The sequence below is a fragment of the Elephantulus edwardii genome, unplaced genomic scaffold (assembly GCF_000299155.1).
Source record: "Elephantulus edwardii isolate Elephantulus edwardi_28Jun2011 unplaced genomic scaffold, EleEdw1.0 scaffold00194, whole genome shotgun sequence".
Lineage (NCBI taxonomy): Eukaryota > Metazoa > Chordata > Mammalia > Macroscelidea > Macroscelididae > Elephantulus > Elephantulus edwardii.
In genome coordinates this window covers 2316283-2331593 of record NW_006399944.1, presented here as the reverse complement: position 1 = coordinate 2331593, position 15311 = coordinate 2316283, and the positions used below count along the sequence as shown (strand labels likewise).

The 15311-nt window shown below is 45.1% G+C and overlaps 1 protein-coding gene across 1 annotated transcript in view; it reads left to right on the top strand.

Annotated features, from left to right (window-relative positions):
• The first annotated feature begins 8564 nt into the window (after positions 1–8564).
• Positions 8565–15311, top strand: part of COL12A1 (collagen, type XII, alpha 1) — a 146907-nt gene continuing 140160 nt past the window's right edge. Inside the window, exon 1 of the mRNA XM_006896968.1 lies at positions 8565–8637. Within this exon, the coding sequence (XP_006897030.1) occupies positions 8565–8637 (73 nt within the window). The remainder of the gene's footprint in view (positions 8638–15311) is intronic.

The window sequence follows — 15311 nt, the reverse complement described above, 5'->3', positions numbered from 1 at the left end:
TTATTTTATTATTATTTTGTGTGTCTGTGTACCGTCAAATCAGATCTGACTGGTACAGGAGGAGATTGTCCCTCCTTTCCCGGCAGAGCATCTGGTGGATTCGAACCATGCGCCTCTGGGATTGCAGTGCAGCTTCTTGCCACTAGGCCACCAGAGCTCCCCACATTAGCCTAAATTTAATCACATGGGTACATCCAGCTGCAAAGGAGGTATGGAAATGTATCTTACTCTGGTCATCGATGGATCCAGGTAAGAACCGAGGTTATATTATGATGGAAGAAGATGAGAGGGAATACTGAGATATTGCATGTATACTATGCCACTGAGAGACAGCAATCCAATGGTAAATATTGAAAGGTGGTCAAGTTTACCACAAGCATATCAACAAGGAGTCTGCCTTTACCCTTTTATGATGGATATAACTGCTTTCTGAAATTGTCTTTTCCTGGTCTGTACCATTTATAAAAAGCAAAATGTTGACAATGTTTCCTGAGACAGATAAAGTGTTAATTCACAATAGTAAAGGAAGATTCAGGAAGCTCTGGTGGCCTAGTCTGCAGGAGTTGCACTGTTAACAAGGGTGGCACCTGTCGGGTCATTTCAATTTACTTCTCTGAGAACCAGACATCTCCATTCTACACATTCCTCATATTTGGAGGCATAGGAGGGCTTTCTTCATCCTAAAGTCCATTCTTTATAGGGCAGCATGTGACCCTGCCCAGACTATCCCTTCCCTCCCACAGGGCAAATCAGCAAGAATTCACAACTGAAACAATACTGGAAATTGTCCTGCCTGTCGCCCCAACATGCAGAACAGATCATCCGGGAGGTGGGACTTTGTGAGGAGGAATGTGGCATCAGGATTGCAGGAAGACTCATTAACAACTTGTGCTAAGCATATACCACAACCTTGCTTGCTGAAACTGAAGAGGACCTGAGGCATTTACTGCAGAAGGTCAGAAACTGTAGCCTTCAATATGGATTGATGCTCAACCTCAAGAAAACAAGGATTCTCACCACTGGGCCAATAGGCAGACCATGACAGACAGAGAAGAGATTGAGATTGTTAACAGCTTCAACTGGCTTGGATCCATAATCAACACTCTTGGTACCAGTAGCCAGGAAATCAAAGACAGATTGCACTGGGAAAATCTGCTTTCAGTGACCTCAGCAGAGCACTGAGGAGCAATGACAACAGTCTAGAGACTAAGGTGTGCCTGATCCAACATGGTCTTCACAATTACTTGTTATGCATCAGAGATCTGAACAATGATGAGGGACGATGGAATTGATGACTTTGAATTGTGGTGCTGGAGAAGAGCACTGAACATACATACCATGCACTGGCAAGAGAACAAATAAGTCTGTCCTGGAAAGTGTGAAACCAGGCTTGGAGGTAAGGATTTTGAAGATCCATCTAACATACTTTGGGCAGGTGGACACGAGGGACCAGTCATTGGAGAAAGACATGATGCTTGGAATGATGGAGGGACAGCTCGGGAGAGGAAGACCTTGAATGAGATGGATTGACACAGTGACTGATGGAGACAGTGAGATTGGCGAAGGATACTGCAGGGTTCAGAGGTATTGTATAGGGGTCGCTATAATTCGCAGGAGACTGGATGACACCTAACATCGCCCCAACACTGGCCAAATCAACCTAAATAAAATCAGAGAAATTTGTATTTGATGGATTTAACTACCTTCTGAAAAAGGCACTTTTCTTTTACTGTTCATCCAGTCTAAGCAATCGAGGACCAGAATCCAGGAGCCGCGGAGCAAGATTTTCTGTAGGTAGTTAATGATTGCATACAAAAGAAATTTGCCATACAGTATGCGGGTTCCTCTGCCTTTCACCTCGCCTCAGGTGGACAAACATTTTGCTCACTAACAGATCCAGAGTTGACTGCAAGAGCCGGTTGGCGCTCACCGCTAGGGTGCACTGTCGGCCAATAAATCTGATCTCTGGACCCGCCGGGAACCCTGGAGTCGGAGGGAGAAGAGGTGAGGGGCAGGAGAGAGGGTGAGCGAGGAGAGAGGGAGAGTCTGCAGAGAGAGGTCTGGTCACACAACCTGAAGAATAAAAGCCAAAGGAGGCCATCAGATGCAGTAAATTCAGCCGGCTTTGTTTCAGCGGAGAAACACTATCAATTTGTTCCAAACCTGATCCGCAGTAGGGAAGGGCGCAGGTGAGAAGGTACTGCTTGAGTTTTCTCTTGACTTTCTGTGTGTGTTGTGCTATCGGTCTGGATTAAAAGCAGGAACAATGCAAATGTTTGTGTGTATGTTTTGCTGGGAGTCTAGTTTAATGTTCTGCACGCACCGACTCAGGACCCCTCTAGATACGTTCAGATTGTACCATGTCCGCTAGGGAATGGGTGTGCTTGTGGGTATGAATCCCTTTGTGCTCCCTTAAGGATCTCTCTCTCCCTCTCTTTTTTGTTCTTATACAACTTTGAAAATTGTATGTGGGAGTCCTTTTAAGAAGAGAGAGAGAGGCAGTTTACTGCCAGTGGTTTGTGTTACCTACATGGTTTTGAAGCAACAGCTTTCAAAATGCATTAAATCTAAGTACTTGATGGAGGGCGTCAGGGGGCCCCTTCCACCCAGTCTGCAGCCTCCCCATTTTAGGGTGAGCACCTGTCCTAACCCCCAGTCTTCGCACCCCTCACTCCGCTCCCCCCAAGGGTGACTTCTGACTTCTCGTCTCTGGGGAAGATGGATTTTCAACTCTGCCTCAGATCAATTTTTAAACCATGAAAATCCCCACCCAGATCTAGGGGACCATCACATGCAGGAAATGAAAGGGAGGGAGGGAGGGAGAGAGGGAAGGAGGACGCGGGGTGGGGGGGGGAAGAGAGAGAGACAGAGAGAGACAGACAGACACCTGGGTGAAAGGCAAAGTCCAGTAAGCTGGGCAAAGAACCAATTTTTCTTTTCTCAACAGGGGATGTCTCGGGTTATTTGGGAATTTGGGAGTTCATGCCGCCGGGAGAGTCAGGGCATGGGAGGACTGGCGCTGCCAGGCTGGATGCAGGGACCACTGTAGCAGGGAACTCCCTTCTCCCGGTATGCGTCCTTGCATCTGCCCACACCCACGCGCGTCTGTGCCTGAGAGATGCTGGGAGAAGGTCTCGACATTGTATGTGTCGAATAGGGGTGCTGTGAAGGGGTTGGCCAGCCTGCAGAAGCCTGGTTTCCTAAGGCCCAAGTGAGGAGACCCGCTACTATTAGAGGTGACTCCCCGCGAGCCCAGTTGGGCTGCGTGGCCGCTCAGGCGCTGCTGTGTGTCAGTCAGGCTATCCATTCCTGGGACTCGTTCTCGCTGTGGACATTTGTGTCGGCGGCAGGGGCTGTGAGAGTGAAGGGTACAAGCCTTTGCAGCGTGCATGTGTGGGCTCTTTGTGTGAGCTGCTCAGCTGGACTTCCAGTGGGCAGTGTGTGCTCGGGAATGTGCAGAGGCGGCAGCGCCCTCTCTCCTCCTTTCTCCAGTCTCCCCTCCTGCTTCCTCCGGAGTGCGTCTGCGCTTGGGGAGAGGTGGCCGCGGAGCTCCGCAAGTGAATGCCTTCCTCAAGGCAAGCTGAGTGGTTGTCATGGTGGAGGGAAGACCAAGTTTGCAGACGTCAAATCAAAGACTAAAGTTTGACTTTTAACATTTCGAGGGTCGCAGTCCCCGCCTCCCTAGCTCATCTCAGCCTGGGTAGCACCCAGATTGCAAAAGATCCAAAGGAACCAGACCTGTATTGTGTGCACTGACGTACGGAATCAGAACCTCTCCTGGAGAGGTTTTCTAAATGCTATGCTCGGAGTGCGAGATGCTTCCTCCCAGGCACCCAGCACAGCATCGCCGAGTACCACATTCCCAGTCGGTTTTCACTCCTAGTCCTGTGGTCAGTTCCTTGAGCTTGCAAGATTTTAAAGGCAGCGATTTTGGTTTTTCCTTTCTTGTTTCCCCACCCCACCCCGAAACATAACAAGTCTCTACCTGGATAGGATTTTGTGCCGGCTCGGTGAGACATTTAAACCAGGGTTAGAAGTTATCCCTGAGCAGTTTTCTGTTTTAAGCATCCCTGGAGTCCATAGCTTGCCTCTTCCTCCCTCCAGGCTGAGATTAATTTTCACGGTTCCATCCCGAAGCACCAGGGGAGGTCGGGCCTGGGAAACCCATCGCCGAGCGGGGCCCTGCGCAGGCGACCGTCCGGGTTTCCAAGCGCCGCTCGCACAGTGAAAAAGACAGAAGGCGCGCCGCGTGCACAGACAATTAGTTCATGGAAACCCAGTAAATCGGTTTTAAGTGCACCAAGGACGGAGGGGGTGAGGGATGGAGGTGATGTTAATGGACGAAAGGACCAAGATCTTTGTATTAGGTGTATCGCACTCCTCACAGGGCTGCATAGGAGAGACCTTTCCCCTTTACCCATTGCTCTTATTTTAGAAAAACAAATTCATTACCCACCCCTCTCGCCAAACTCATACACTGGGAAACCCGAGCTCCGGAGCAGCCCGGGCGGAGGAGTGTGCGGCTCTCCTTGGCAGTGAACCCAGCTGCGGCTGTCCCCGGCTTCCCCGCCCACACCACCACCACAGACCCCCCCCCCCCCCGGGGGCACTGCTACTACGGAGGAGCGACACCTCACGCAGAAGGAATGCTTAAAGTATGCACACGTTCCCAAAAGTAGACCTCCTTCACCGCCGGAGGAGCATACATCACCCGTGGCAGCGGTCCATCTTCTCAGGCGTTTCGTAACCGAGTAAACTGAGAGTTGGGAACAGCCCTCTATTAAGTAGCCCGCGGCGCGGAGCCTCTTCCCACTCGGCCACGGCGAGCGCCGCAGACACTTCTGCGCGCCTGCAGCTGCTGCCCGGGCGCCTCCAACCGGTGCCCCCGCGCCCGCCGTCTCGCCCCGGGCCCTCCGGCTCTCCTTCCCGGCTGCCGGCTGCTGTCCACCGCCGCGTGGCTGCCCAGGGCCCCAGGAGTGCATCGCCAGTCTCTGGGGCGCGCGGGGGGTCACCCTACGCGCTTCTTCTCCGACGCGGGGACACCGCTGCTACCTCTGTCGCCACCGCCCCAGGTCGGTCCGGCTTTGCTCCCCTTATCCACATCCCAACTCCCCAAAGATAACGTAGGAGAACTGGAATCGAGGCTACTACTCCAGGTACCTCTCCTTGAGAATAAAGACATAAGCAGGGACCGTTTGAACTTGTTAGGAGTGAATATATGTTTGAGATATTTTTCTTGATATACTGGGGTTTTGTGATTTGAGGGAGAAGAAAATGTGGCTTTTCTAAAAGCTGATGTGGGACTGTTGTTTTCGGGTTTTTGTTTTGCGTTTGTGTGTGTTTTTTAAAAAATTCATTTATAGCCACTTGAAGAATTTCAGTGACAAGGATGCGTCGGGTGGTGCGGCCAGCGGCCTCATTAAGTGGAGGTTGCCGCGTGCCCAGGAGCGCTGGCGCGCAGCGGGGGCGCGGGGAAGGTATTTTCATGACGCATGGCGCGGAATTCTTTGGAGAGCCCATCGAGTGCTCTGCAGCTCATCGAGGCTGCGCGGGTGTGTGTGGCATCTCGAGACAGATTCTTGGTGGTGTGTTCTGGCTACTTACTCCTGTGCTTTTTAAAGCATCTGAGATGGTGGGCTAGGCGAACCCTAGAAGATACTGCCTGGGCCAAGTGCCAGACACTGGGGAAACGTCCCCCTTCCGGTCTTTTCTAGGGTGCATTAGTTGGAGTTCATGGAACTTGTGAGGTAGTTTTCATCTCACATCCTGGAGGGTGTAGGGAAAGCTTGGAGGGTGTAGGGAAAGCTTGGAGGGTGTAAGAAGTCCCAAGATTTCGCAGTTCAAATCTACCAGTGGCTCCTGGGGTAAAGACCCCAGTGGTCAGGTGGTCAGCCCTGCAATGATTACAAACTCGAAAACCCAGCGAGCATTCCTGCTTTGTCTATGGGGTCGCTGAGAGTCTGAATCAAAAAGACACACAGCACTGTAGAGATTAGAGAACGTGGGGCCCCCAGTTAATTTAACAGAAAGGGTAGCGCAAATGGAGAGCAGAAGAGGTGCTCCAAATCTGATTCTTCAGGAATCATCGGGTAACTAGTTTGAGATTTTGGGAAGCCCCCCCTCAACTTCAGATATATGATTTCTTACGGATTGGGAGTGTGTGTGGGGGGGCGGGGAGCAAGAAATAAGGGAAAAAAGCGCACCCTTGGCTAAGGTGGTCACAAGCTCTGTGGTCACGAAAGGTAGGCGCAGCTTGTAGGATCTGTAAGAGGGAAAGTGGATCCCTCCCCCCCCCGCCCCCCGCCTTACTTGACGCGAGAGCTAAGGACTTGTCCTCCTCTATCGAGGAGTATGCGGGGGTGCTGGAGGGGATGAGTTTCCATAAGGTAGTCAACCCCACCTCCCCGAACTGACTCATTTTCATTCATGAGGGTGAAGTGAGGGAATCCTCTCTGCCACGTAGGGCCAGACGCTTTGAAATATTTATGTCTGAGAATGCTCAATGAAGTGTTGCTAAGCATTCAAGTAAATGTTTTGGCTAAAAGAAGAGGTTTGGCCCCCCCCCCCCTTTTGCTTTTTTTTTTTTTTTTTTGAAAAAAAACAAACCATATAGGGACGGAATGCCTGGCTGGCAGGCTGAACTGAATGTGCGTGCAGATACGCGGGATGATTCATTCTTGCCGTTGGGTCGAACAGCCGACAGGAGGCGATCGAGGCCTAGACAACAGTGCGCCTGGCGTTGGCGTTTCTATTAAGTTCGCAGGTTTAAGACACACGTACTCACACATAGTCACACACACACACACACAGAACTTTTCAGTGGGTCCATTATCATCAGTCTTCAACTTTTCCCGAGCACTCCTGCCAACTGAATTGGAAATTATTATAGCAAACTTAAGGCCAGATGACGAGAACAATGGGGCCAGTCTCACCTCTTACTTTTCACTAATGCAGAAGAGAGTTAGAAAAGTCAAACAGTTGTTAATTAGGAAGAAAGAAGTGGCTGGAGCTCTCGGATCCCCAGAACAGAGCCAACATTTTAATTTTGGCTTTGTAAAAAGGAGCCCTGGGCAATTTGGCACGCCTGCCCATCAGACATTTAAAATGCAATTTACACTCAAGCCAGAGGAAAACTGCCCATGCTCAGGGCCAATAATTTGGAAAGCATGGTTCGATCTCATCAGCTTCTTTTCTCATGGAGGGCTTGACTTTTGGCTTATTTTTGGATTTTAAAGCACGGCAGTGTTACTTCCCTCCCCTCCATTCCCCCCCCTCCCCCCATGAAGTCGAATTTATTGCTTTTAAATAATTTTTGTACCTCAGAGACGTCTGTTTGCTTCTGGCAGCTTCCCAGTTCAGTGCATTGCTAGTAACTTTTGTATCTCGCTTGGATCTCAGGAGATTTTGCTGCCATGATTGAAGCACCTACTGTGTGCTGGAAACTAGGAGGGTCTTGGGGTCATGCAAATGGTTTGAACTCTATCACTAACCCAAGTGTTAGTGGTTTGGACCCACCCAGCAGTATCCTTGAAGAAAGGCCAGATGATCTGCTTCCATCAACATTACTGCTAAGAAAACCCAATGGAGCATTATGGAGCAGAACTGTTATGTGACACACAGGGCCAGGAAAAGTGGTAATTAGCTTCTGGGCAATGAGTTTGGTTGCTTTTGATGAATAAGGTTTTGTCTCTGTCATTGGGATATTAGTAACTAAATCAAGAAAACTCAGAGTAGAATGTATTATCTTCAAGTATGTTCATCTTCCTGGATAAATGAACAATTAAGTGCAAAGGTTAATTACTGAGAATTCTTATTAAAATAACAAAAATTCCTCCACCAGGAAATCAGACTGGGATTTTTTTTTTCCTTTCCTGGTGTCTGTGCCTTTTTATTTGTATTTGGAGTTGTTTTCCCATCTGATTTGGTAAAGGATTTATCAGATGTGAAGATACCACAACTAGCAGCGGGGCCTTCCACATTTCTGTCTAATCTATTTCAGACCTTAAAGAGGTGCATATTTGTAGACAGAACAAAATGAAAAAGGAGAATAAAAAAGTTTACTATACTTTTCCCAAACTCTCCAGAGACCACTAAAGTGCAGTTACCTGAAGAGTTCAGCAGTTAGGAAAAAGCGGCTGAATCAAATCCCCAGCTGGAAGAGACATTTAGTTGAGTCAGGGATAAAATAACCTCTGAATTAGCCATCACCCAGGCAGGATGAAGTTATGTGGGTCCTGGTAAGGCCTTTACCAGGGAGACTGAGGAGGCTCAACCTTCAGGAAAATAGGACCCCCCCTTTACACTTGAACTTAGTGCCATGACTAAACGGCTGTTGATGAAGCTGACTTCCAGTGCTCCACAATAGGCTCATTATATGATGGGCTGAGCCCAGCGGTTATTCAGGCAGATCTGGCAGGGTCCTGGCCCAGCTCCAGGCTCCAATTTTAACCAGATCCTAGGCATAGGCCTAACTCCCCGGGCCCAGACTTGCCCCTCCGGATTCTGATAAGGTGCCTGCTTCCTTCCGCAGATCCCTTCATGCGGCTGTGAGCCCGAAGCCGAGTATGAGGACCAGGCTTTCGCCAGCGCTCGCCGCCCTGGGCGCGGCCCTGCTCCTGTCTTCCATTGAGGCAGAAGGTAAAAGGTTCTTCCTTCCTTCCTCTCCTCTCGGTGCAGCCTTTGAGACAAAAACCTCAACTCTTTCTTGCCACCACTGCTTGCTCTGTTTTCCTTGCACTTGGTGTTTGCTTCGGTGGTTTCTCTCCTCCAGAGAAAACACCCCCTACTCCTGAGGTCTGTCCATCTTCCGGCTCTCAGGTCCAGCTCTCTCGTGTGTTCTTGCTTAATGCACTCGGTACAGTGCTGTGTGGTCTCCTCGCGGTCGCCTCTGCGGTGTGCTGTCCACACTGCCGCCTGCACTGCCGCCTTCCGGGAGGTCCGATCACCTGGGAGAAGGCGACAGCCGAATCTAGCCTCGGGAACAGGACACTTCGGGGCGGTACCCCGGAGCGTGGAGTCTGGAGCGCAGCGGTTCCAGTGGCTGCTCACCGTTTGACTGGGGCTGCGACTTTGGTGACAGAACAAAATAAAAGACTCCAACAGCGCCGGCTCTGCGCGTTTGTGTGTTTTGTGGGGGGACTGGATTGCTGAAGGGAGTCGTGCAGGCAAAAGAGCCGCGGTGTCCAGCAAAGAGCAGGAGTCCAGGAGTGCTCGCGTGGCCCAAGATCTCTGCGGTTCCTCTTTGGTTCTGGGCTCTTTGACGCGTGGCCCAGGCCCAGGTGTGAACAGACAGGTTGGATCTAGGCCCAGGTTCCCAAGGAAATGGGGAGCAAGTATCAGCCAAGTGGAATGGGCACCACGCCAGTTCCCTCCTCTCTTCTCACCTGCTTCCTTCCAGGGTAGCTGGACTGGTCAGACCCAATCGTGGAAGCAGTCAGAGGTCCAGTTTATGCCCTCTCCACCTCCTGCTCTGCATAACGGCTCAGTGTGGTCTTGCGCTCTGGGAAAGAAAAAGCTTTTATTACCTTCCCAGCCAAATTGCAATCATTTTAATGAGTGCAAGTGAGGCTTCAGTTTCTGTATTGAAGACAGCCTCACAAAGCGAGATTTTTCCATGTATCAACAACAACTTCTGTATTTTATAACCATGGGAGACCCAATAAACCAGATTTATTAATTTACAATTAAAAGGGGGCATTGCCATAAAATACGGTTTTTACCATTTGACAACCTTGAAAGGAGGAAGAGAAGAGTTTATTTCTTCAATACTCCTTACAGTGTGTACGTGTAAGTTTAAGAGTTGCATCACAGGATGTTCTATTTTCTGAAGCCGTCTGTTCTTAGAAAGGTTGACTGCTTAGGAAACCTTATGGGCGGATCTACCCTGGCCTACAGGATCCCTTTGAGTTAGAATCAACTGTCAGTGATATGTGTATTTTCTTTTTTCTTGGTGTTTATATTTCTCCAAGGTGACACAATGCACTTGTGAACTAGGTAAGTACTATTCAATAGGATGTTATACGGCTCAGAGCTGTAAACTATACAGCATCACAATTTCCTACAACTAATAACGTTGTAAGGATCACTCAGCAATGAAACTCTTAATTAGGAGGTGCTGTTGGAGAATGAACTGGGTGGCTTTAAGAGATGGTTAAGATTTTCAGTTTAAGTGGGCTTTTGTTTCTCCCCTAAAGGAAACTACTCACTGAAGTTAAAAAACAGTATTCCTGCCTAGGGCAGCTGTGGAAGCCCCCAGGTGGACTGTCCTTTCAGAGGCTGTGGGAAAGCAGAGCTCTTGTCTGACAACACCAAGGTCTTAAAATACTTGATGTAGCATTTGATTTTCTGTTTCAAGGCTGTAGGCACAAAATTTTCAGCAGTTAGTTTCCATCATGTGTAGCATGTTGATTTCCCTTGCTTGATTCATATTTTGTGAATGTGGAGATGCCTCAGAACAGCCTCTGTGAATTAATATGCAGATGAGGCTGCAGCTAATGTTCCTTTCTATGTCATTATTAGGAAATAGTTTTATTTGAGGATCTTCCAGAGGCCTTAATAAAGATATTTTTAGGTCATTTACTGGAGTGGCCCTTTTATTGCTCATTAAGGAAATAGTTATTTGAAAATGAGAAGGGTTTTGAAAATTTTTACTAAAGGAACTAGACTGTAAATGATGTAATGGGAAAACAAATCAATCCTAAACTGGACAATGACTCATTTGTAAAGAACAGCTAAGAGAACATCTTCCTGTCTACATTACTATCTTAATATATTTATTTTTAAAATCTATTTCCATATTGTACTTCACTTTCTTTTGCTTTTTGAAGTTACACCTCTTTTTATTTCTTCTCTATCTGACCTCGAAGATCTAATTAGATTAATTTTTAAGCTTAATTCTTATAAATTTGGTGCTGTTCAAAAAAGTAAAATGTGAGTCACAAACTCAAGCCATATGTGTATTTTAAAATTTTCTCTTGGTCACATTAAAAAAGGAAAGAGTAACAGAAATTATTTTGTGCATCACACCTTGTTCAACCTAATGTAGCAGCAGTATTGAGGAAACATTGGTGGCACAATGGTTAACAGCTTAGCTTCTAACTGAACCATCTGCGGGTTGAATTTAGCAGATCTTCTGTGGGGGAAGATGTGGTAATCTGCTTCTGTTAGGTACACAGCCTTAAAAACCCTACAGCTTTTTAAGTTCTGCTTTATCCTATAAAGTCTCTATGAGGGGAGCTCGAGGACATACAACAATTCACAATATTATCTCAGCATATCCTCAATATAAAATTATTTGTAAGATAGTATTTTTCTCTTATTACATCTTCAAAAGTGTGTTCCCTACAGAGTAATCTCTGTCAAACTAGTCACATTTTACGCGCTTGCTAGTTTTATGTGGTTGTTGACTTTGATATCAGGCAAAAATCCAAAGGTTTCAAGACTTTTCCAATTTACAGTGACCCTATAACACAGGGGTTGGAACCACCCCTAGAGGTTCCAAGCCCATCAGTCTTCACAGAAGCAGACTGCCACATCTTCCTCCCACAACCCCCTCCCCAGAAGCTGGTGGGTTTGAACTGCTGACCTTTTGGCTGCGGCAGAATACTTTAACTGATTGGACAGCACAGCCATCCTGTTAATTACCAGTTAAGTGGCCTCAGGAGCCACTTAGCTCACTTAACTTGGCCTCAGGAAGGACTAACAAAATGTGTGACCAAGACCTTTTTGGGGACAGTGGGCTGGAAACAGAATGTCTTTGAAATATGTCCTCTGGGAGCTCTTCAGCATTTCAAATTGTACTCCTGTTTTTCTTTCTCTGTCATGACTCATGGTTGTACTCCTGCGTTCCTGTCTATTTCTTACTTAATCTTTTATATGCTGAAAATCCAGTATATAAAAGAGATTTTGAAGAGTGTGAGTAGAAAGGGTTGCCCTGCACTTTCTGTGTTTCCTTTTTCACAGCAGCACCACAGTCATCATGTTTTTTCCTTTTGGCCCAGCAGCTAAATTTATTTTCTCTTCTTCACAATATGGTATTGTGTCCTAGAAATATAAAAGTTAAAAGGATTTTTGTTTTGCTTTCATGACTTGTCATTTTTAATCACAGAATGGACTTTATTGACTTAGTGGTTTAGGCAGTGCTGTGTGACCTAGATGCGTAAATTTAGGCTCATATATGGCATAGTATGTTAATTAGGGCTTAGAAAAGATAAAACTTTGCACTTAATTATTAATAGCACCTCTGAGAATTGGGCATATTTTTAATTAATCAAGCAATTGAGTTGAATACATGTTTTGTGAAAATGGGCTTTGCTCTTAGGTGTCGTTGGGTTGATTTTAGCTCATAGAGACTATATGACAGAATAGAATCATCCTGCTGACTTTTCAATGACTGTAGTCTTTACACTCTTTAAATCACCAGGCTTTTCTTTCAAGGAGCCACTAGGTAGATTCAACTGCTGGCTATTAAGTGTCATGCAATCAGGGCTCCTTTTATGAAAAAGGAAGTTTTAATAGGTCTGACTTATATCACAAATAATTAACTATTAACAATTGATCTATGATTAAATTGTCTTTTTGATAGACTAAGAGGCAGATTAATACACATCTCTAAAATCCTTAATTTGTGTTACATAAATTATGTAATTTAATTTATATTATGACAAATTTGAAATGAGGGGAGAATTTAGAGGCACTCTAGCTCAATCTTGAAATTGTACATGAGAAAATAGGCTCAAGATAAGTTGAAGAACTTGGTCAACTAATATAATTACTTAGGGACAAGACTCAAGTATTTCAGTACGGGTTTATTTCTAGTTTGGTCATGCAATGTTTTCTTCTTTTGGACAACAGGTAAATCTGATCAGACCCATTTTATAATGTATACAAACTAATCTGTTGCTTAAACACAACATTAAATTTTTGGCTAGTTATTTTTGGCATCTTTTAACCACCAGACCAAATCCAACCCAGTATCAGGGTGTTGATTAATTCCAACTCGCAGTGACCCTCCATTGAGTTTCTGAGCATGTGATCTTAAGAGGAGCAGAAAGGCGGATCTTTCTCCCTCGAAGTGGCTAGTGGATTCAAACTAGTGATGTTTCAGTTAGCAGCCAAGTAAGGAAGGCACTGTGCTACCTGCACACTTCTAGTCAACACAAATGAAATGACTTTTTTTTTTTCAGAATTATATCAATAGACTTTATTTTGACAATATTTATTGTTATTGTTGTTGTGTTCCATTTTGATGAAATGACTTTTCATATTATCACGAAGATAATTAAGTACCTACTAGCTTTAGATGGAATAATATTATAAATGGTTGCTTATTGACTATAATAAATTCACCATACTTTGCACATTTCTAAAGTTTGCCACCGAGAAAGTAGTATTCCTTCCAATGTTATCACAATAGAACTAAATATTTTAATCAGTTCATCAGGATGATGTTTTACCAATGTGTCCTCTTGTTTTCTTATACTAAAACTTATTATACTATTTTTCCCCCGACAGTCTTCCTTTCTCATTCATTCATATATCTGTTAATTCTGCCATATTGTACTCCTTTTGGTTGCCTTATTAGAGAAATATTTTTTCTCCAATATGTACCCAGGAAGCACTTTATCCTTAACATTACTTGAACAGATAAATAAGGTTACTATAATAAATTATGTCCATATATGAATGGGAGATAGCTGAGTACATATTTATTACTGAGTAGATATTTTTGGTTTTAAAAACCAAACTTTAGAAGCATACTTTTTCAATAAAGAAATATATATTTATATTTTGATAGGAAACTACAAATGAAATGTTAGTTTCTACAGTTAATCTTTGACTCAGCTGTTTCTGCATTTTTATATTTCATCCGATACAGGAAAAGACCACGCTCTTTGGAGTCAGACTCCAGGACCAGATCCTAGTCTAGCTACTTATTAATTGTTTTAACCTCTTAGAGTATTTCTAACTCAGTACTTAACTTTATAATAGAAATGATACAGTCTACCATGCTGGGTTGCCATGAAGGCAAGAGTCACTACATCAAATGACTGCCACACAGCAGAGACTTAGGAAATATTAGTTGTTATTATAACTCCTCCAATGTCCTAAAATCCTGCCCATTCACATAATATAATCTCATTAGAATGTGGCTTTTACACTGTCGTATTTCAATAGCAAAAATATCATTAATAAATATAAAATTACTAGAGTTATGAAGTTAAATGTTTTTTTTCTCTTTCCTATCAGCATTCATATTTTAGAGATATAGCTGATTGCTGTCTTATTTCTATTTTTGGTTTTGTATTTCATGGTTTGGGCTGGCTGAGGCCTGGAACTTCCACTCTGGCACTTTGGCTGTTTTGCCGCTTCTGATGGCAGTCTTGATGGGTGTGTGACAGAGGTTTTTGGGGTCTTTTCCCTTCAAGAGCTAGTGTCCTTGAGCCTGCAGCTCTCGGGCCAAATTTAGTAATTTTCAAATAAATATTCCTTAAATGAAACAGCAATGTTTTGTCTTTTTGCTGAACTGAACAACTTGGTGTTGCTGTGATGCTGCATGCTGTCCCATAGTCTTGTCAAATACCATAGTGGTTTCCCATTATGCACAGGGTTTGAATGAGCTTCCAGACTGAATTATGCTGGGAAGCAGGAGTGGCATAAAATTCCTAAACTAGATGCCCTTGGAAACTCTACAAACTCTCTAAACTCTTAAACTCTATACATGTACAGAAATGATGTTAGTTTAGAACAGAGTTCTGTACAGAAATGTTAGTTATTGAACAGAATTCAAGTCTTTTGTGCAAAACTCTTTCAGTTGTATTTGACTTGACAATACTTAACCACAGCTAAATGAAACTAGCGATGTTTATATCTGGAGAAACACTCTTCCACTTTGTACGTCACTCTTTGTGAATGTGTAGTATGAAGTAACCTGGGTTTGCTGTGATGTTGAACCTTGTACCATTGGGGTATCAAATATCAGAACGGTTTCCCAATGTGGACAGTGTTTGGTGGAGCTCCCAGTTGTAAAACAGCTTTGGAAGCAAGAGTGGCATCCACTTCCTAAAGCACATACCTCTGGAAACTCTATGAACTTGGAGTTGACAATAGTTGTGGAAAGGCAATAGATCTTTTGTTCATAGAGCCGCTATGAGTCGTACTTGAGTAGACGTCAATCAACAACATCTCATTTGCTTGAGGGTGTCCAGGTGGTACAGTGGTTAAGAGCTCATGGCTAATCACCCTGTTGGTGTTTGAACCCATATGCTCTGAGGGAGAAGGAGGTGGCAGTTTAGTTCCATAGACATTGTACC